This window comes from Phodopus roborovskii, unplaced genomic scaffold, assembly GCF_943737965.1.
Source record: "Phodopus roborovskii unplaced genomic scaffold, PHOROB, whole genome shotgun sequence".
NCBI lineage: Eukaryota > Metazoa > Chordata > Mammalia > Rodentia > Cricetidae > Phodopus > Phodopus roborovskii.
In genome coordinates, this window is record NW_026126416.1 from 27,437,478 (window position 1) to 27,461,283 (window position 23,806).

The 23,806-nt window shown below is 37.7% G+C and overlaps 1 protein-coding gene across 1 annotated transcript in view; it reads left to right on the forward strand.

Moving 5' to 3' along the window:
• Positions 1-361: 361 nt before the first annotated feature.
• Fam227b (family with sequence similarity 227 member B) overlaps positions 362-23,806 on the forward strand; it is a 132,177-nt gene continuing 108,732 nt past the window's right edge. The window contains 9 exon segments of the mRNA XM_051183490.1: positions 362-382; positions 1,392-1,445; positions 4,468-4,699; positions 7,047-7,114; positions 7,521-7,556; positions 7,995-8,099; positions 13,550-13,648; positions 15,976-16,077; positions 19,339-19,465. Of these exon segments, the coding sequence (XP_051039447.1) occupies positions 362-382; positions 1,392-1,445; positions 4,468-4,699; positions 7,047-7,114; positions 7,521-7,556; positions 7,995-8,099; positions 13,550-13,648; positions 15,976-16,077; positions 19,339-19,465 (844 nt within the window).

Sequence of the window (23,806 nt, forward strand, 5' to 3'; positions counted from 1 at the left end):
TTTATTTGGCATTAACTATATCTCCAATTTCTTCTAATTACTTCTTATACTTTCTTGATATTTGAGCTAGGAGAGTTTGGAGTGACGCTTTTTTTTTTTTTCCAATTCTTCTCAGGCTCTGAAATTTATAACTGTAAGAATGTATCAGTCTGTGCAGCTTTCCTTGTGCATGGATTGTGTTCTTGCTCTGATGTGACTGTTAACAGCATTCATAAACCAGGCTTGAAAGTGATACAGAGGGGTTGTTTAAGTCACCTGCTTTTGTATTTGGGTGTCTTTCCAGCTTGTTCCCTGACCTCATACTGATCTCTCGTCATCTCCATGTTTATTCACCATGGCAGGCCAAGTAAAGGGTCAGTGGATGCAAAAGCCTGCACCTCAGGTAAGGAACTGGTGTAGATCTGTGCTTATTTATAGCGAGTATGTTTTGTCTAGATTTCAGGTCATCAGCAGGGCTGGCCTCAAGAGCTTGCCCTGCTGTTGAATTGGTGCTAAGAAGAGTCCTGCATGTAGCCTACTGCTTTGGTAAGTTTGGAATAAAATGTTATAACCTTGACTCATCATGGTTATCAGTATCGTCTGACTTTCATCAACACCTAGAAAAGAATGCTTTTTATATGACCTGTTTTTTTCCTTATTATTTCCACAGAACAACACTCTACTTCTATGAAAATAGGTGTTCATTTAAGTTCTCATTCCTTACCTCCCTTTCATTTTATTTCAGAGAGCAAATTTATTTCATACTGGAGTTGACTATAAGTTTCCTATGCAGATTTAACTCCTTCAATTCATTTTTCTATTTCCTGTTAAGTAAAATATGATATTATTTTATTTGAAAGCTATATAGGCCTAGAAAAACTTGGAAAGAGAGAGTTTTAGATGGGGAAATATCTAAGCAGAAGGAGGAATGTAAGATAGTCTCTAAGACATGTACTCACGTTTCATCTTGATGAAATTAGTCTGTTGTTGAGTACATTTTTGATGCACAGAGAAACTACTAAATGGGATTATACATTGTTAGCCAGAAGCCTCCAAGTATACGCACAATTTCCTGTAGCTTTCTTGTCAACAGAGGAATATTTATTACATTTCTGGCTCTGGGTTTATTATGGATACAGTCCACAATAACTCAAAATATCTTGGAACTCTTGTTGGAATTTGAAATGAGAGCATTCGGCAAGTTTGAAGATGGGGTTTCTTGTAGAGTCAGTATTTAAACACGTATCTCCGTCTCTTTACAAAATGCCCAGACTTTGCAAAGTACACAAATGAATGTTTTATAATACCTTACAACTCTAAAAATTCTAACTTAAGTATTACATCTGCTTAAGTTGGTTGTGTGTGTTAAGTACAATTATAATTAATGCCACTGACTGATTTTGCTTCACTAGAGAGCCCAAGAGCCTCCAAAGAACTTTGAAGAATTCTTAAAGGCTCAAAACTGGGTGAGTACAGCATCCTGTCCTCATTCCTCTACCAACACACCTTTTAAAAAATCAGATATGGAGAGAAAAAAAATGAAAATTAAATAATGGAAATTGTTTCAAATATTTGTGTTCATTTCAGTGGACTGTATGTCATTTCCAGTTGCTTTTAACAATAATGTTTTCACATTTAAAAACTGTTCACCCTATACATACAATTCTGTGTACTTTCCTATGACTTTTGTCTTATGTATTTATACCTTCAAGAAAATCTGACAGTTACCCTTATTTAGCCACTCAGCACAACTCACAGATAGTTTGTAGAAAATGTACATCAATATTCCTTGATTACTGAATCAAAGTGAAATGTTCAAAATATTTTTACATATTGCCATGTGCAATTAATGAGTTTTCCTGTAGCTCCTGAGATTTCTAAGGAGTTTTCTCTGACAGTCAATGAGTTCACTCATTTGCAAATATGAAGCTAGGGTTTATTATATTTTGAGGTGTATCAGCTAAAGGTTGGAATAAAGATGTTAGTTTGTAAGATCAGTAACTTTTTAATGAGGTATGTTGAAATTTAAGAAATAATTATTATTTCCACTTATGTAAAACATGAACAGAATTTGCTATGAAATTTTTGGCAATGAAATGTCGTGTGTGTGTATGTGTGTAAATGAGTGCTTCTGTTCCAGTGCTTTGAGAAGGAATTAAAATAAAATAACTAAAACCGGTTTCCAAAAGTTTATTTCCTTTTTTCCTTTTTTCCCACTGTAAGCAGTTTTTTCATAAACAATATTCTGATCAGGGTTCTCACTTTCTCCCACTCCTACAAGTTCTTCCCATCTCCCCATCCACCCAACTCCATAATTTTTTCTCTTTAGAAAGTGAACAAGCAGACAAACAAAAACAAACCAGAATTTAAAAATCACAAAGAGCACACTCATATGCGCATGGCCCCTCCAGAATGTGTCTAGGCTGAGAAAATATTCTGACATTCTTAGGAGACATAATCTCACTACAAACTCCATGATGTCTGGTTCTTGCAATCTTTCCATTTGCTCTTCATTGTTCCCTGAGCCTTAGGTGACAGAGTTGTTTTGGCGATCTCTTTATTGGGAATGGGATCAACAACTATATATTTTGATTGGCTGTGATTTTCTGTAATGTGTTGCAAAGAGAAGTTTCCTTGATGAGTGAGGACTACACTTATTTGCGGGTACAAGGAGTAACATTTAGAATATAGTTAGAGGTTATTCTGGTTTAATAATGGTTGAAGATGTATGTTTTCATCCAAAACCCATGACTTTACTAGCCCTGTGTGGATAGATAGGTTTCCAGTACGAGGTGTGATTTCTTTCTTGTTAGGTAGGTCTTAAATTGGATTAGAGAGCTGGTGAATATCACCAAAGTATGTGTGCCACTACTGAACCCTTATGGTTATTTTGCCATGTTGGTTGTTATGGTTCATAGCATCATAGCTGGTTAAGTCTGTTGGTTACCTCATTCCTTTGGAAGCGTGCATGGTTCCTTCTGGTACCATGAAAGCTACTCCTCAGAGAGAAGGCTTTTAGGTCAGTTGTAGCTCAGAGGCCTCTGGGTCATGCTTCTGAAGTGTATGCTGTCTTCAGCAATAAGGACTTATCTTCTTCGTCTGGAGGACAACCAAGAACAATAGCAATAGGCTGTATGTTTTGAGAGTCTCTTGGACAGCCCTGGCCAACAACTCAAAAGATGTTCCTCATACCTGATGTTGGGGTTTGGGGGTTTTAGAAGATGGCCTTTGGCTCTTGGAGGGAGCTTTGTCAGCTCAAATGAGAAAATTTCATTTGAACTACACATGTTTACCCACATGTATTGTAGGGATTTTTAAGTAGATTATTAATAGCATGATTCCTTATGACTTTTTTTCAGACATTCACAAACCATGAAAAACATATGCAATGAACATATCCCCCATGGAGGGATAATTGCCTTAATCTAGAGACAGGAGAGAAGCCCTAGTCCCTACTTCACATGACCTGTCAGATCTACATGACCCCAACTGGATGGCATTCCCCTACATATGGAATTGGGGTGGGGGGATGGGAGGGGAGGGTGGTTAGAGTGCATGTGAGAGGGCAGAGAGAGTAAAAGGGAGGGAAGGAGGGAGTGAGGACTGGGGGGAGGGAGGGAGGGAGAGGGAACTGGGATCGACATGTAAAATAATAAATTAAATTTTAAAAAAAAAAATGCTTTGACTCCAAAATTTAAGTTGAAGGACAAGTTACTGGGGAAAAGGATTTCTATTTTTGTTTCCACAGAAAATGAAAAGATGTGGATTCCTTCCAGACTAATGTGGTTTGATCACGCCAGACCACCTGAAACAGAGTACAAGGTGATCCTACATTCAAAACAGCTGGACAAAGCAGCCCTACAGACTGCAGCCAGGATTTCTGAATCTTCTTCGAATCCCCCATGACGGCGCCCCTTACCAGCAGGAAGTAGTTTGGAAAGAGCGACGCCCAAATTCCCAAATATTGTGTATAAATGTTTGTTTTCATTTAATTGGACTTTGTTATATAAAATAAAATAATAAAATAAAAAAAAACTATGCAATGATGTGTATACACCTAGAAAAATGATAATGAAATAAACATTACCCAGAAAGACCATTGTTATATTTTCTATTTGTTTGGGGTTTTTTGTTTTGTTTTTTGTTTTTGTTTGTTTTGTTTTGTTTGTTTGTTTTTGCTTGTTTGTTTGTTTTGGTTTGGTTTTTTGAGACAGGGTTTCTCTGTATTGCTTTGAAACCTGTCCTAAAACTTGCTCTTTAGACCACACTGGCTTTCAACTCACAAAGACCCACCTGCCTCTCCTGCTGAGTGCTGGGATTAAAGGTGTGCACCACCACCACCCAGCATTTTGTGAGGTTTTTAATTATTTGGAAATTTATTTTTAAAACATTTAATAAAAATTATACTGTAGAGTAAAATTTCAATTTTAACTCATTGAACTCTGATTTAAATTAATTCAAAATGTTGTTAAATGTGTGTTTGTGCAGGATTGTTGGCCCAGGGATGTTCGTTTTAGAGATAGTGATATATGGGAAGATGCTCTGAAAAAACTGGAAGAGGATGCTTCATTTGCTTCAATTTATTCTTATCTATGGACTAATGTTCCTCGAATATTTGAAACTGTTAGCACCATGGAGTCAAGATTAAAAGAATGTTCACTTCTTTTACAAAAGCATTCCTCTAATTTATTTGAATGTAACAGAATGATCTCCAAGAAAAGTAAGGTGTATTTTTTATATGAATAAAGTAATGGTCCATAGGGTGTGTGTGTGTGTGTGTGTGTGTGTGTGTGTGTGTGTGGTGTGTGTGTGTGTGTGTGTGTGTGTGTGTTTCTGTCTGTCTGTGTATGCTGCCTCTATGTATATTCTCATAAAGAATGAAATTTCATTAAATTTCATTAAATGAAATATCTTAAAACCAAATATTTAAAAATCTCATCATCCAGTAGGACCTAATAAATGTTTATAGGTAGACCTCAATATGTGATTTGAAAGAAATAATTACTGGAACAAGCCTAGAACAGTTATTAACTTTGTTAAACTGGAATGGAGGTAGCAAGACATCAGGGACCTGGGGAAATAAGCTGGGATGGCTGACACTGTAAGGAGCAAGCCTCCATAAATAGTAAAGGAAAAAGTAATGGAGTGAGAGCTGATGCATGTAGTTGATTGAGGTTAACCTTTAAGTGTATTTAGTATTTGGTGTAGAAGAGATTAATTTTTATCCTCAAGCAATGATTATTTTCATTCTTGGTATTTGTATAACTTTTTCCTGTCTAATTGTATTGATCAATACATCCAGGATAATTTTTAAGTAATAATAGCAGCTGTTGTCTTATCCTTCAAAAATTTTTTAAAAAGCAGCATACAGTGTATTAGATATCGTTATGGAATTTCAGGCAAAGCATATTTTAGTAAATTCACCTCCCCTTTTCTCTTCTCTACCCTTCATCCCTGTGTCACTATGGCCTCCGTCCAAGTCCCCTTTCTAATTTAATGTCATTTGTGTCTCCTTTCTCCTCATCCTGTCAGCATTAGCTTTTATCCTTTCTTTTCTTCTCTCCAGTTTTTTGGAGCTGACCACACCCATTTGTATGTGTGTATGTACATTACCGGGTGTGTATATTATGTACATTACATGAAAGGGTATATATCTGGGTTTGGGTCACTTAATATACTCCCAATTCCATTAACTTTCTAATGTTTTCATAATTTTATTTTTTTACAGCTGAATAAAATTTTATTGTGTGTGTATGTAACATTTTCCTATCCATTCACTCGATGGTATCTAGGCTGGTTCCATTCATCTATGGATATCAAGGCTGGTTCCATCTCTTTGTTGTGAAAAGAGCAGTGATGAATATAGCTGACCATGTGTCTCTGTGGTAGGATGTGTAGTCTTTGGAGTATATGTCAGCAGTTGTATAGTTGAGTCATGTGGTAGTTTTGTTTGTAATGTTTTTTGAGAAACTTCCATACTAATTTCCATATGGCTGCACTGGTTTACCCCCCTCCTCCAGCAATGAACAAGGGTTCATTCCCCTTTCTCTACATCATCACCAGCATTTATTGTCAGATTTCTTGATGCTCATCATTCTTATTTGGGTGAGTAGAATATAAAAGTATTTTCAGTTTGTATTTCCCTGATGACTAAGGATGCTGAACACTTTTTAAAACATGTGTTGGCCATTTACAATTGTCTGTTCATTTAATTAGCTTGTTTCTTGATATGTTTCAGGGTTTGAGGAGGGCAACTTTTTACCTTGTAAGTCTAGTGCCTGTCTGGGGCAGAGATTTTTGTTCTCTAATTTGGAGTTATTTTTTCTTTATCTGTGAGGAGAGGATTTTGGTATTTTGCTAGTGATTGCATTTCAATCTATACATTGCTATTTCTTTGGCAGGATGACCAACATTGAATATTTTGATTCATGAGCATGGGAGGTCTTTCAATCTGCTGGTATCCCCTTTAATTTCTTTCTTCGATATCATAAAGATTTGTTGTAGAGGTCCTTCATTTCCTTGGTTAGGTAGTTAGGTATCTTCCCAGGTATATTCTCTCTCTCTCTCTCTCTCTCTCTCTCTCTCTCTCTCTCTCTCTCTCTTCTTCCCTCCTTCCCTCCCTATCCCTCCCTCCCTCTCCATCTCCCTCCCTCTTCCTCTCCCTCTCCCTCCCTCTCCCTCTTCCTCCCTCCCTCCCTCCCTCCCTCTCCTTTTCCCTCCTTCCCTTCCTCTCCCTCCCTCTCCCTCCTTCCTTCCCTCCCTTCCTCCCTCTCCCTCTCCCCCTCCCTCTCTCTCTCCTTCTCCCTCTATCTCTGTCCAATATGTGTATGTGTGTGTATGGTGAACAAGACTGACTCCTTTATAACCTTTTCAGTATACCTTCTTTTTTGTATCCTGCCACTTTGCAGAAAGTATGTGCTCTACAGGTTTTTAGTTTGTTTGGTTTTGGTTTTGGTTTGTAGAAATTTAACTGATTTCATTGAATAGTTTTATGTATAATTTTAAAAAATTGTTTACAATTTTCTTGGTTTTTTTTTTTCATTGTTGTTAATTCCTTTTTCTTAAAGGTTCACATCCAAATCTGGAAAGATACAAGGCATTTTTAAAGGAGCACTGTAGGCGGAGGAAGATAATGGTATGATATTTGTGTTTACCAAAACTCAAAAATGTGTTTTCATAGGAAATGTAAATGCTGCCATTCTACAGATAAGAACTGATAATACTTTTAAAATGTTCTTTTAGTCTTTGTTAAGCAGCATTTCTGTCTTGAAGATCTAGGAACTTATTTTTTGACACTCAATGTTAGGGCCCTAAAATTATCAGTTATTATATGTGTGTATGTATGTATGTATGTATGTGCACATATATATATACATATATATACACACACATATTTAATATTGGATATTTAATAAGTGATTGTGTGAACCAAAGTTTTATTAATTATCATTTTAAATATAAACATTTTGGGGTTTGTCAGGATTTTAATGAAAAAATCCTTTAATTTAGAGTTTTAAATAATTTGTTTTGCATTTTTCTAGCTTTCAGATGAAATGGAGACAGAGAAGAATATAGAGGTATTTCAATTTTCTACACTTCTAGATTATATATCAGGTATATTATGTAGGGCCAAAAGGATGCTTATAATACTATAGATATAGGTGTAACTATGAATGTGTGCTCCAAAAGAGTATTGAGAGCATGCTTAGGAAACTTTCTATTTTACCCTGTTCTTGCTTTTTTGTGTATGGTCTATCTAAAATACTTGATATTTTGAGTATATGCCAAAATATATTCTAAAATATTATTCTATTTTAATTTGGCCCCCAAATATGCAAATTATTTTTATTTCTTAGAAACAAAATATATGAAATTTTTCCTAGGGGAAATACATAATTTTTAATCTATCAACAAAAAATAGCATAATAATAATTTATCTGTTTTCTAAAGTCATATGAACCACTATACTAAGAAGAGAAGTAAATTTTGTTAAACAACATTTCCATTTTTTCTAGGGTTGCAACTTCTCAGGATACAAACCAAGTGAACTAACTCAATTACCCAGACATTTGGATGCTAAACAGATTTATCTGTTTGTTTTAAGAAACAATAACTTTGAGGTATATAAATTTTATTTTATTTTTATTCTGTAGTGAAACTTTGATAATATGATTTAATGAATCAGGCCTTTATTTAAAACAATGAGAAGTTAAATATTAAGCCAACTTGATTCTTCAAATGTTAAATTTAGAAGGAAACACTAATATAATGTTTATCCCTGTTTACCAAAAGAAGATGTGTTAGTGTCTTTCCTATTGCTCTGAAAAAAAAGGATACTGTGACCAAGGAAACTTATAAAAGGAAGTGTTTAATTGGGTTTATGGTTTCAAAGGGTTAGAGTCCATGATGACAGAGCAAAGGTCATGGCAGCAGGAAAAGCTGAAAGCTCACATTTTGATCCCAAAATAAAAAGCAGAGAGAGCTAACTGGACATGGCACCAAACTTTTAAAAATCAAAACCCACATTCCTCCAATAAGGCCATACCTCTTAATCCTTCTCCAACAGTTCCAACAAATAGGGACCATATATTCAAACATAAGAGCCTATGAAGGCCATTCTCATTCAAACCATCACAGTTGGTGTGTTAGCATCTCTATCATCTTGATGCAAGCATCCATTGGCTGGGAATGTGACTATGAAAGATGTTTTTCCTTCTGTGTCTCCACTCTTATTAACTCAAGTACTTTAGCATGCTGTTTTTACTCTAAAGTAACTTGTGAGAACTCTTCCACTTGTGGTTTGTGTGTTCTTTTTAAAGCCTGATAATGCCCTGGCACATTTTTGTGTTACATCCTATAGTACAACCAAAGATAAAGACTTGAAGGAATGTGACTAGTTCAGTGGCCATTGGTCATCAGTGATGGGATGAAGTTTGGGTAGTTATTGGTAAATCTGGTCATTGTTCTTTTTTAGTTTCAACTTCTGTTTTTCATGTTATATATATATATAATATACATGTTCTTTGTATTGAAAAGGTGATAAGTATAAGTTGAAGATGTTACCAGTGAAGTATGGTTAGTGCTTTGTGGAAAAGAAGTACTCCAATAGAAATCATAAATAATTTTCTTGTTAAAAAGTTTGCACAATTTCCTTGTTGTTGACTTATATTTGATGAGCAAAAAACAGTATGTATTCCATCAAAGGAAATGTTGAATTATATTGAATTAGTCAGTGGATTTGGATGACATTAAAAAGCTTCTGCATAGCAAAGATTGTCAAAACTATTTGCCAAATAAACATCTGAAAGAATTAATATCTAAAATCTATAGTTAGCTCCAAAAGTTAAACATAAAATCTTCAAGACATCCAATCAATAAACAAACAAATGAATCAATTATACTTGTCTCAAAAGAAGAAAAATACATGGTCAACACACATTTGAGAAAATGTACAGTATCCCTAATTGCCAGGGAAATACAAATTAAAATTACTTTGAGATTCCATTGCCTTTCAGTCAGAATTGTTATCAAATAAAGCAAAGAACACCAGTAGGTACAGTCAAGGATATGGGAAGTAAGAACTCTTACATGACCTTGGTAAGAGTTAGGCTAGTATAGACAATGTGGAAATCAGTATGGATATTCTTCACAAATATAAAAGAAAAATCTTTATAAAATCTAGCTACACCACTGAGTATATTCCCAAAGGAATGGAATCATACCACCACCATATTTGCCATGCATGTTTACTACTGTACTATCTAAAATATCTCAGATATAGAACCAGCCTAGATGCCTATTAACAGATGAATGAATAAATAAACTGGGGTAGATGTACATATAATACACATAACACACCCCTCATGGGATTTTATTCAGTAATAAAGAAAAATGTTATTTGCACAAAAATGGATGGAACTTGAAGTCATCATGTTAAGCAAATAAAACCAAATTCAGGAAAAAGTTAGGTTTTTAATCCATATTTGTTTCTCATGTGTGTGTACATGCATGTGCGTGTGTGTGTGTGTGTGTGTGTGTGTGTGTGTAGAAAGGTGATGAGTCAGGTAGGCATTCTAAAGGGAAGGGAAGAGGGAAACAAGGGAGGTTATTGAGGGAGATACAGATAAAATAATATTTGTTTTCTTGCATATGCAGAATGTAGACATATTTGAGGAAAGAAAAGGGAACAGTGATATGGGAGCATATGAAGGAGGGTGATGCTGAGTGTATGGGTGAATATGTGCAAGATATATATATATATATATATATATATATATATACATATATATGGAAATGTCATAATGAAGCTATTATTTTGTGTATCAGCTAAGAAATTAATTTTCAAAAACATGCATAATATGATCTATTGAATCTATTTAACTAAGTAAAAATGAATAGTTTCTAGTGTTTGTGGTAAGTAAATTTAATTTTGGTTACCAATTTTGGTGAATTTTCTGCACAAGGGATACACTATATTTAGATAAATTCATGAGAGGATTTACTGAGTTAAAACTGTGACTATCTTTTGAAAAGTAAGAAATATAGCCTGTTTCCTATATTTTTGATGTGCTTAGTCTAGTTTACATCATCCTTGCATTAGTACTAGCCACGTGTAGACATTTTTCCTGTCCTCCCAGCCCCACCCCCTACCTTTGCCTGATCCACTCCTCCTCCTCCTCTATTTCCCTTCAAAAACAGCAGACCTCCCATGAATATCAGCCAGCCATGGTATATCAAGGTAGTGAGACTAGGTACATCCTCTCCTATTAAGGCTGGATAAGGCAATACAGTAGCAGGAAAGGCTCCCTAAAACAGGCAACAGAATCAGAGACAGCTACTATTCCCACTGTTAGGAGTCCCAGAAGACCAAGCTACACAACTATAGCATGTATGTGGAGCATTTATGTCAATCCCATGCAGGGTCCCTAGTTGTCAGTTCAGTCTCTGTGAGCCCCTCTAATCCCAGGTTGGTTTATTATGTGGATTTCATTGTGGCGTCCTTGACCTGACTGACTCCTCCTATCCTTCCTCCCCCTCTTCAAGATGATAATACCCCAAGCTACACCTAAAGTTTGGCTGTGGGTTTCTGCATCTGTTTTTCCATCAGATTCTGGGTGAAGCCTCTCTGATGACAATTGAGCTATATGAATACAGCAGAATATTCTTAGGAAACATTTCAGTGACTTTTTTGCTAGTCATGTTTGGATCTATCCTAGGCTGCTGGGCTATCCTGCCTCTCGGTCCTGGCCCTCAGGGATGGGCTCCCTCTCATGGTGGGTCTAAAGCTGGACCAGTCATTAGTTGACCACTCCCACAATTTCTGTGCCACCTTTACCCCAGCACATTTTGTAGATGGGACAAATTGTAGGTCGAAGGTTTTATGGCTGTGTTGATGACCCAATCCCTCCACTGTAACTGGGCAATCCCTCTTGCCCAGTTACAGAAGCAGTTCAGGCCCCATGTCCCCCATTGCTAGGAGTCTTATCCATGGTTACCCTCATAGATTGCTGGGATTTTCCATCGTACTAGGTTTCTAGCTCTTTCCAGAGATGCCCCTAGATTCCAGTTGGCTTTCCCAGTACCCTCCCCTTCGATCCTCCCCCAACCTGATCCCTCCTTTTCCTATCACCATCCCCCATCTAGATCCCTCCCCCAATTCAATGAAAGTGTCTATTCTATTTCCCCTTCACAGTGATATTCATGTATCCTCTCCACCTTGAGCCCTCCTTGTTATTTAGCTTGTCTGGGTCTGTTGATGGTAGTACCACAGTTATCCTTTACTTTATGGTTAATATTCACTTATGAGTGAGTATATACCATGTTTATTTTTCTGGGTCTGAGTTATGTCACTCAGGATGATCTTCTCTAAAAAAAAAAGTTCTATTCATTTCCCTGCAAACTTCATGGTATCATTGTTTTAACAGCTGAGTAATATTCCATTGTGAAAATGTACCACATTTTCTTTATCCATTCTTCAGCTCTGGGACATATAGGTTGTTTCCAGTTTCTGTCTTTTATGAGTATAGCTACAATGAACTTTTAATAACTATTTCCACTTCCTTTTGGGTTATAGGTTTATCTAAATTATTTATCTCATCTTGATTTAAATTTGGTAAGTGGTATCTATCTGTCTAGAAAATTGTCTATTTCTTTTAGATTTTCCAATTTTGTAGAGTACAAGTTTTTGAAGTATTACCTAATGATTTGCTTTATTTCCTTGCTATCTATTGTTATAACCACCTTTTCATTTCTGATTTTGTTAATTTGGACAGTCACTCTCTGCCTTTTAGCTAGTTTGGCTAAGAGTTTGTCGATCTTGTTGATTTTCTCAAAGTACCCACTCTTTATTGATTCTTTGTATTGTTCTCTTTGTTTCTATTTTATTGATTTCAGCCTGGAGTTTATTTCTTGCAGCCTGCCCCTCTTAGGTGTGTCTGCTTTTTTGTTGTTCTAGAACTTTCAGTGTGCGGTTAAGTCACTAGTATGATATCTCTCTAGTTTCTCTAATGTAGACACTTACTGCTATGAACTTTCCTCTTAGCACTATTTCACTGTGTCCAATAAGTTTGGGTATGCAGTGCATTCATTTTCACTGAATTATAGGATGTCTTTAATTTCTCTCTTATTTCTTCCTTGACGAAGTGGTCATTCAGTAGAGTTTTCCAGTTTCCATTAGTTGTAGAGTTTTTTGTTGTTGTTGTTGTTTCTGTTGCTGTTGAAATACAGTTTTAATCCATGGTAGCCTGGTAGGATGCAGGGTTGTTTTGTTGTTGTTGTTGTTTTGTTTTGTTTTCAATTTTCTTGTATCTGTTGAGATTTGTTTTGTGACTGATAATATGGTTAGTTTTGGAGAAGATTCCATGAGGTGCTGAGAAGAAGGTATATTCTTTTATGTTTGTATGAAATGTTCTGCAAATGTCTGCTAAGTCTATTTGAGTCATAACATTTGTTGGTTCCATTATTTCTTTGTTAGGTTCTGTCTGGACAACCTGTCCATTGATGACAGCAGGTATTGATGTCTCCCACTCTTGATGTGTGAGGTTCAATGTGTGATTTAAGCTTTAGTAATGTTGTTTATATTTATTTTTCTTATTTTACATATCGATCCCAGTTTCCTCTCCCTCCCATACTTCCCGATCTCCCCTCCCATCCCATTCCCCACCAACCCCACAGGGAGGGTGATACCTTCCAGGAGGGATCATCAAAATCTGTCAAGTCATTTGGAGTAGGTACTAGGCTAAGGGAGTATCCCTTGGGGAATGTGCTCCCAAAGTCCTTTCATACATTCTGGTTCCACTGTCAGAGGTCTCTTAGACTACCCAGGCCTTCTAACTGAGACCCATTATGTGTTGATAGGACAATATAATATTCTAAGTATATTTGGTTAAGTAAGATATGTCATCAAGCTCAATTTCACTCTTGGTTTTCACTGTAACTACTTGGACAGTTAGTATCACTCATGTGCATTGCTAAATATCTGTCAGGAAGTTTTATTACCATTGATTATACTCCATATAAAACATGTTTACATGAATAATCTTAGTAATGTATTTTAATTTGTTATCCATAGGAAAAGTTATTTAAAGTCTGGAGAACCCATATTCTCTCAGACTCTTCCATTGCTCTTTTGCATGACTGTTTTTGGTGGTGGTTTCTCCATAAATTCAAGGTAAGTGACATTTTAAAAATACGGAAAAACATTGATTTGTAGCATAATTATCTTTATTTCAGTAGAAGTAACATTAATATAAAAGATTTTACATAGATGAATTTTTGAGCATTCCACACTAAAAATCTTACTTAAACTGTCTTCTCTTAGAAGAGTTAAATTCCAATAAGGATTCCAATAAACTAGATTTTTCATCCATCAGAAAAGATAAGGGAGAGCCAATACTGTAGAGAATAATAAAGTTGCATCTTTGCATGTTATTATATGCTGGTAAACTGAGCAGAAAGTCTACTACGAATCAGTAAACACTGAAGATTTAGAAAAGCACCTGGTGGTCAGACAGACAGAGAGCCTCTAATTGGTTCAGAAAGGTGAGAATCTGAACCCAGGAAAAAAATAATAAGAAAGTGAAATAGGTTGTGTGGAGGCACTGTTTGACCAGAAGAATTTCAGTAAGAATAAATACCCTAAAGTTGCCTAAAAGCTTGGCTCGCAAAATGTTGCAAAAAATTAGAAGGTGACCTACACTGTGACCCGGCCCCAAACCACTGCAGTCTGAGGCAGTGCAAACCTTTCACTGGTAGCGCCACCACTTCCAGCTCCAAAGTTCACCTCAGGGCACTGTGCACAGGCCCCTACTCACATGCCACAGGCTACACTGTCCATGCCCAGCTAACCTTGCCACTAGGGGAATGAATCCATTAAGGTGATGAACTGCCTTTAGGTGCTGTCTCTGCCATATTTACTCTTAGAACAACAAAGGCTTCAAATTCCTCATGTTATCTTGTTTGAAGAACTGTTCTTTTTTTCTTTTTAAAATAGTCTTTCTTTTCATAACAGTTGCCTCTTCCTCCCATCCTTCCACTTTCCCCAAAATCTTCCAATCCTACCCCCCATTCACTCCTCAGAGAGGATAAGGCCTCCCATGGGGATCATCAAAGTCTGTCACATCATTTGGGGCAGGATCGAGGCCCTCCCTGCTTTATCTAGTCTGAGCAAAGTATCCTTCCATAGGGAAAGGGCTCCATAAAGCCTGTTCATGCACTAGGGATAAATACTGGTTCTACTGCCAGCAGCCCCATAGATTGCCCAGGCCTCCCAACTGACACCCACATTCAGGGGACCTAGTTCGGTCTTATGCTGGTACCCTAGCTGTCAGTCTGAAGTCAATGAGCGCCCACTTGCTCAGGTCGGATGACTCTCTTAACTGCCATCATAGAGCCTTCATCCGGTAACTGATGGAAGCAGAAGCAGAGATCCACAGCTAAGCACTGGGAAAAACTCCTGGAATCCAGTTGTAGAGAGGATAGAGTGGTGAGCAAAGGGGTCAAAACCATGTTGGGGAAACCCACAGAGGAAAAAATAAGAATTAAAAATATATGAAAACCAGAAATAAAAAGAGGTATACCACCACCATTTTTGCAGAAATAGATAATTGTCACTGTAACCAAACTATCTGACATGCATACCTTGAAACAAAAGAGTTTATTTTTATTTTTTTCAGAAGATTAAGTCCATCATAGCAAGGAAGGCATGACAGATCAAGAAGGATGCTAAGCTCAGATGCTTCTGCCCTTGCCCCCTTTGTCCCATCTGGACACCAGCACATAGGGTAGTGCTTTCCACATTTAGAATGGATCTTTTCTCTCAGTTAATCCACTCTAGAAACATTGCACAGACAAAGTTGGAGGTGTGCTTGGCTAATCTCATATGTGGTTCTAAATCATATCAAGCTAACAATGAAGATTCACCTTCATCAACAGATTGGATGACCTGAACAGCACATAAAAAAATTGCTAAAGCCATGAAACTAACAAGACTGATTCACAAAGAAAAAGACAATTAGGATAGATTACAATAAAGAGGTTGAATCAGTAATTGAAACTTCCCAACAACAAAAAGCCCGGTCTCAGATAACCAGTTTCACTGATAAATTTCACCAATATTTCAAAGTGAATGTGTACCAATATTACACCTCACCTAAAAATATTCAAGAGGAAAGACCAAAGTCTAGCTTGAAAAGTTACTATTACACCAAAGGTAAAAACATTACAAAAACAAAACATTGATACTAATATTTCTTATAATAAATATGAGTGCAACTAATAAATGACAGCTGCCATTCACTGTGATACCAAAGCAACTGACCATTCCATTATACTGGCCAAACTATCCTTTAAGAATAAACTATGTTCTTATATAATACATGTATGCATGTATGTATGCATGTGTATGTATACTGTATTACATGTAGTAATATTGTACACAGAACTTCCTAGTATAAATTGTAATGTTGACTTTAATTACATACATGTATCTCGTTTAAGCCTGACAAAAGAGATCAAGATTGCTTGTTTGACAGAATCTCAGAAAGTTATGTAACTCTTTTCATGAGAATACCTCATAAGAAAAAGGATGCATTCTTTCAGGTACATGTAAAACCTTAACAGTTATAATAATCTCCATAGTATATGAAAATATTTTTGTTTAAATATATATGAGTGTATTTTGATAACCAAAATTGTCTGATGTAAATAATGGAAATATTTTTCAAGTTATGTTTTACCACGATGACCACTACCCACACTATTGTGCTCTTTGGACTCATAGTCTGAGAATCACTGTAGTTCTATAGTCATGTTGGTTGGAAAATGTTGACTTCTATGTATATCCTTGGTTTTGTTCTATTTACCTATAAAAATATTGTTTTTCTTCTGCTCTATAATAAATCTTTTAAGGCAAAACTGAATAGTTTATATTCTTACTGAATACACTATAATTAAATATTTATTTTCTTTTTCTGTTATATTAATTAATAAATAAGGTAATAAATAAGCTTAGATGCACCACCAATATGTCACAGAATTATTTTGCTCACACATCCACCTTCCTACCACGCACCCCCACCCCAGTCAAGGATGCTCTAAAAGGACTATGTACCAGAAAATTTAAATTTGAGCACTGTTTGATTAAAATAATCATATTAGTTTCCTATGAGTTATTACAAATTATAATAACCTTTGTTGTTAAAAGCAATAGACATTCATTTTCTTGTTATAGAGACCAACAATCCAGGATGAATAGAATATGAGTCTAAGATATCATCGTTTTGGAGCCTGTCCTGGAACTGCAGAACTAGCTCTTGTAGACCAGGCTGGCCTTGAACTCACAGAGATCTGCCGGCCTCTGCCTCCTGAGTGAATGGATCAAAGACCTGCACCCCAACACCCAGAAATGCTGTTTTCTTCAGACACCTCAGGGAGAGCTCATCTTGTGTTTCTGTTGTTTCTGACACCAGCACCTGACAACTTTCTTTGATGTCTGGTTCTGTCACTGCTCACTCCCTTCTACTGTCACATTGCCTTCTCCTTTTCTTGAGTCAGTCTGCTCAGCTTCCCTCATAATATGTGTAATTACAGTTAGGACCACAGATAATCTTAGTACTTTAATCTGTCCCATGACTTCAGCTTCCTTCATCCCAACTGACATTTATGGGTACCAGGGGTTTGAACATGTGCATTCTTTGGTTCATTAGTTGGTGCACTACAGTGACCACTACAGACTTCTCTAATGCTAAAACTTTAATCAAATAGGGTCTTAGTTTATGTTATCAATAATTATCTGAATTCAGAGTACCACAATAGTGATACCATGTGTCTTTAATATAAAAAAAATGGTCTCTCTCAATGTTTACCCCTCAAGAAAAAATTGTAATAGCTGGAGTATCTGAAGGCTAGGCTATCAAGTAAGTGCATGATTTGAGAGGTGTTGACCAAAGGGCCATCTGAAATAGGATTTGTAGGGAGCAGGGTTAGTTGACAAGATATAAAAGCAGTGATAGTCTCTTCAGATGGACCAACTTAGGGCCACAGCTGCAGAAAAAAGGCACAGTAGCTAATGATTCTCCATGCTAGGCAAGATCAAATCAACTTAAAAATACACACACACACACACACACACACACACACACACACATTCCCAGTTCCATTTCCCTCTCTCCCTCCCATGTCCCCCCAACTCCTCCTTCCATACCATTCCCTCACACACAGGGAGGGTAATACTTTCCAGGAGGGATCATCAAAATCTGTCAAGTCATTTGGAGTAGGGACTAGGCCCTCCCTCCTGCCTCTAGGTTAAGGGAGTATCCCTCCATGGGGAATGTGCTCCCAAAGTCCTTTCATGCACTAGGGATACAACCTGGTCCCACTGTCAGAGGTCCCTTAGACTGCCCAGGCCTTCTAACTGAGACCCATGTTCAAGGGGTCTGAGTTGGTCCAAAGCTGGTTTCCCAGCTATCAGTCTGGGGGTCCATTAGCTCCCCCTCGTTCAGGTCTGCTGTCTCTGTAGATTTCTGTAATCTGGTCTTGACCCCTTTCCTTATCACTCCTCGCTCTCTGCAACTGGGTTCCAGGAGTTCAGCTCAGTGTTTAGCTGTGGGTGTCTGCTTCTGTTTCCATCAGCTACTAGATGAAGGCTCTAGGATGGCATATAAGTTAGTTATCAATCTCATTATCAGGGAAGGGCATTCAAGGTAACCTCTCCTATTGCTCAGATTGTTAGTTGGGGTCATCCTTGTTGAGTCTGAACATTTTTCTAGAGTTAGTTTTCTCTTCAAACCTACCTATAATGGCTCCTTCTATTATGACATCATTACATCTGACCTCTCTCTCTCTCTTTCTCTCACTCATTCTCTCTCGCTCTCCTAGACTCAATCTCCCTGGTCCCACATGTTCTCCTCCCCTTCTTTCTCCTAACTCCCTCTCCACTCACTACCCGCCCCCCCACTCCTAATATGCTCAGGAGATCTTGTTCATTTCCCTTTCTGTGAGGGACCTTGTATGAATGAATCTCTTAGGTTCCTCCTTGTATCCTAGTTTCTCTGGCAGTGTGAATTATGGGCTGGTGATCCTTTGCTCTATGTGACCAAGTGGTGTCTATCCCTATCATCTGCAATGTAACCCCTACACCTAAAGTTCAGAGAAAGATTGTAAAAGCCAGAGGACCAGGACACCTGCTGTGAGGCAGTGTCCTCTGATGTGACAGGGTATGGGAAATGACATGGTTTCCTAAACATGACCTGAATATTAAGAATACAGACATACCAGTGTGGACAGGGAAAGTTTTACAAGGTTTTACCCTAGCTAAACAGCTGCAAGCAATCAATGTCTGCTGAGAAATGGAGAACCAGTTTTCCTCAAGGATGAGCCCCCTGATAGGTTATCTAATCCTAAGTGCTTAGTACTGAACACATGTATATATGAGCAGCATTAAACTGATTCAGTAGGTAATATATATGTTTGAGAGGAAGTGGGGGCACAGGAGGAGTTGGAACAGAAGAAGCAGGCATCTGGTGAAATTCTAAAAGAAATGTTTAAATTTACATTTAACAAAAGAAATAGCTAGTCAGATGCTGTCTTGTTAATCTTACCCTTTATTCAGGAATGTTTGCAAAGTGCTACCAGGTAGAATCATTTTGTAGCTGTTTTTTGTTTGTTTGTTTGTTTTGTTTTGTTTTTTGTTTATTTGTTTGTTTTGCTTGTGTTCCTCAATTAGAGGTTACCAAAAAGCAATAAAATAACTAAAAGAAAGTTATTAAAGGGGAGACACACGTCCTAATCATTTCTTTGCTATTACTATTATTTATTATACATAAAGTATAAATGTTACCTAACATGGCTCCATTTGGGCAGGTGTATCCAGATTTTTTGGCACAAGCTATCTATGCAGCATTCCAGGAATCATTTCCAGAATCTAGTAACCTCTTCAATAATGAGTTTAAAGAAGATCTAGGAAATACTATTTTTCTGTGGTTGTCAGGTATGAATATGTCATTTAAGTATTAATAATTTGTTCTAATATTTTTAGATTGAAGTTTTTGCTCCAGTTAAAACATTGATGACTTATAAAACATGCCGTACCAATGTATGTCTTAAAATTATCATCACTTTACTCTGAAATTTTAATTATCAAAAAAATTTCATTAATATTATAATAAAGCCAAATCATTTTTTTTTGTTTTGTTTTGTTTGAGATAGGGTCTCTCTACATAGCCCTGGAAATCTAAGAACTCATTATATAGACCAGGCTGGCCTAGAACTCACAGAGATCCTACATACTGAGTTCTGGGATCAAAGGTGTGCACCACCATGCCTGGAAAGCCAAATCATTTTTAAGTGTTAGAATTATTATAGAAACAGAATTTCTTCAAAACTGACATTAGTGTGTTTGCGTGATTGTGTGGGCATGAGTGCATGTAAGTGTGTGTTTATTTATAGACTGCATAGATAGTCTGCATATAGATAAATACTTTAAGCTGCTATGAAGAGTGTAAGTTTTCCCCACATATCCATTATTGTCAAAATTGTGGCTGTATTCAAATTTGAATGTTAAATTTCTAGCCCTGAAAATAGGTCTTTTAAAGAAGAAACTATGATGTAACATGTTTGGTCATGTAGGTGACCCTAAACCAATAAGATGAGTGCTCTCATTAGAAGATGGAAAAATGAATGATGTGAGCAAGACTGTAGGAAGGAAATACTGTTGTCATCTAACAACATAAAATAGCTCAATTATCTAGTCATGAACAAAAGTACCCTGAGGGAAGGCTTAGGAGTTCTATTAGAACCTGCAGAATGCGCCAGATCTCAACTGATCTCAGAAGCTAAGCAGGGTTGGGCCTGGTTAGTACTTACTACTTGGATGGGAGAATTAGCCTTCGCACTGAGCCTTAGAGCCAATGTTACTTTATATATGCATGAGCTAGCTGATGCTGTGGGTATGAAAACCACTGTTAATAGCAAATGCATCTGCAGTCCAAACTTCAGAGAAGCAAGGAACATGCATGTTTCTGTACTCTGGAGCCCAGATTCTGGGGCAAACTCCAGAGATGGTGTCACAATGAAAGCGCACTTAAACTCAATCTTAGGTGCATAATCCACACATGTGCACTGCAGATCTCATCTCTGTTGCAGTAAGTCCTGCTAGAGCCTAATCCTGGGACTACTACAGAGCTATTCCAAACTCCCTCCACAGTCACTTGTGCCTACAGCCTCTGAGAACCTGAGATGACATGAGACCATATTTAGTCTTTTAGGGACCCAGAGAATTAGCCACCAATGCAGTAGTGCCTCCTGGTGCCCATGTAAAGTGTTAACCACCTCGCAAGAATGTTGGCTAAGAAGAGAAGTCACAACTTCTGAGCCCAAGGTCATCCAGTACCATGCATGACCTATAATCTGTGCCACCCACTCTCCAGGGAAAACAGTCACTGTTGACCACCTCTTTGGAGCACGAGTAGTACCCACAAAGTCTGAACTAGAGCAGTGCACATCCTCACTGAGTAGCAACATTCCTGCTCTACCAAATGAAGAGGCATCAGTGGACAGATGTGTATAACAGAAAGGAAACATGACAAAGGAAATGAAAGGTTCTCTAGTAACTGAAGCCTAAAACTGAAATTATATGTTTCCAGAAAACAAAGTAAAGATGATTCTTACAGAAATCCAGTGAGATAAAAAAAAAAAAAGTAAGGGAGAAGGGTTGAGTGAGAGCAGAGGGATGAAGGGATGACTTATGATCTATTCATAAGTCAACATAGACATGACTTTTTAAAGACCCAAACTGAAACCTTAGAGCCAAAAAAATTAAATTAGAGAACTGCACTGGTAGATCAATAAAGCGAAAAAGAAAAAAGAAAAAGAAAGAAAGAAAGAAACTGTGACTCTGTGACTTGCTTGAAGACAGGCCCTTGTAAATAACACAGAGGAAAAACGTACAAGAAAGCCTATGATATTCATAGGATACATTTACTGAACAAATTCTACATTATCTACATTATCACAGTTCCAGGTTGAGAAGACAGACACGGGAAAAGAAAATCTTCAATGAAATGATTACTGGAAACATCCCAAGTCTGGCGATGCACTTCTGTATCCATGAATCTCAAAGGTCCACTAACCAATGGTCCAACCCAGTGGAGCATCATCAAGAGACAAACACTGAATCAAATACAAAGAAATCCCACCAGACTAGAGGGACTTCTCAAAATAAGTCTTGTACACTAAGAAAGGGGTGATAAGTTTCAAGTGATGAAAAAAAAAGTCAGCCAAGAAGACTTTACCTAGCAAAGCAGTCCCCAGATAATGAAGGAGATAAGCGATACTGAGGGACTTTGTCATGTTAGACTACGCTTATAATAAATGCTTCAAAGAGCCCACCTTTAGAAATGAAAGCAGTGTGCTCATCACAAGGACCAAATACTCAACAATGAATAATTTAGGGAAATGGGGTTTTGTTTTAGCACACGGCTTCACGGGGAAGAAGACATGGTGGCTGAGGCTCTGGCCTTGGTGAAGAAGCATGGAGCTAGTCGCCATAATCATCATAGTGAGAAGACAGAAGGCTGGGGCAGATTCAGGCCAGAACCAAGTGGAGGCTGTGACCTGTAAGTTCAATTCCAGTCACTTACTTCCACCAGCCAGGCCTCATCTCTCAAAGGTCTGTGGCCTGCTAAGGTAGCACCACCAGCTGGGGACCAAGTGTTCAAAGACATCAGCCTGAGAAGATATTGTATGTTCATGCCATAAAATTCTTCCCCTATTCCTCTGTAGGATCATGAATATCTCCTAATGCAATAATCCATTCAGTTCAACCACAAAGGTTGCCCTGGCCATACTTAAGAATTCCTCAAAGTCCACGGCTCAGATTCTCTCCTAAGGCTATAAGCCCGTATGAAATAAAACAAGTTAAATATGTCCAGCATACAATAGCACAAGAGTCCCAGACCACAAAGGAAGACTGATGGCATAGTGAGGAATGATCATGGCAAAGCAATACTAAAGGTAGTCAGGGAAAATAGAAAGTTCTGCCCTTCTATGTCTGGCATCATCCAGTGACCTTGGATACCCCCACTCCTCAAACTACATTATCTGTGATGCACGGACCCCTCTCTTGGGTTGGTTCCACTCCACGTTTGCAACTTTCCTAAGCAAACAGCTAACATTTCTAACATCCTAGTATCTCTGCCACAGCTTAGACTTCACCTTCACAATTTCATGTGATTGTCTCTTGGGCTCTCCTTGAAGGGGATCCAACCCTGCCACGCATTAGTTTTCTGTGACTTGGCACAAGTTGTCATCACCCCTCACTCTTGTATCTTGCATCCTATATAATCATGTGGATACTCACTCCAAGTGCTACTGACAGTCAGGGTGTAGACTGGCTCCCTTCTGGCTCCCTTCTGCCATAACTATTGTGCGCTTTGCTTTTGTGGCTGGAAAAACTCATTCCTAGTTGGTTATTTTTGAGCAGAAAATAACTGTGGTGGCATTCTCAGTTCAGGCTCTCTCAAATGACTTCATTTTTACAAGCTAAAGCCCCAAATGGATGGAGTCTTGCCTGTCAGTCAGGGCAATTTTCCTTTTGTCCCAGTGCAAACTGCAACATTCCTCTTCTTGCCTCATATCATACGAATAGAACCGATGATGTAGAGACAAATGGTGATAGTAAGGCCTATCCTATCAGTGATCACTTTGAATATAAATTGATTGCATTCTCCAATCAAAATACATATAGTAGATTTCAAAAGAAAGGAAGGAAGAAAAAGAAAGAATAATAAGGCTCTAGCCTATGGTACATATGAGGTAACCACTTTAGCTTTTATGGACAGACTGCTGCAAGCAGAGGGAATGAGGATGCTCTGTGTGAATGGCAAGCAAAAGAGAGCAGGGTTAGACACACTTTCATCGGAGAAAGCAGAAGACAAAAATGTCATTATTAATAAGGGGTTGGGTTCTCAGCAAAATACAATAACCAAACTCAGAACATCTAAATACACAAAGCAAATATTAATTGATGTGAAAAGAGATGAGTAGATGGTGTCAATACCACACTTACAATGCTGGATATCACAGCCAGACAAATGATTAACAAGGGAATGCTAGCCTTGTGCTATACCCTAGATCAGATGGACCTAAATTACCACCATATTCAGGAGTTCTCCTGGTCCTGCTCACAGCTCATCACAGCTGGGTCTGGTAACTGTGTATTCTTCTGCCCAAAAGAAGGGGATGGCTAGGCTCATGGAACACTTAACCTGAGTACCCAGCCACTCCTCCCAATCTTTCGTATTGTAATTCTGCCTAATTGCATGTGGCCCTT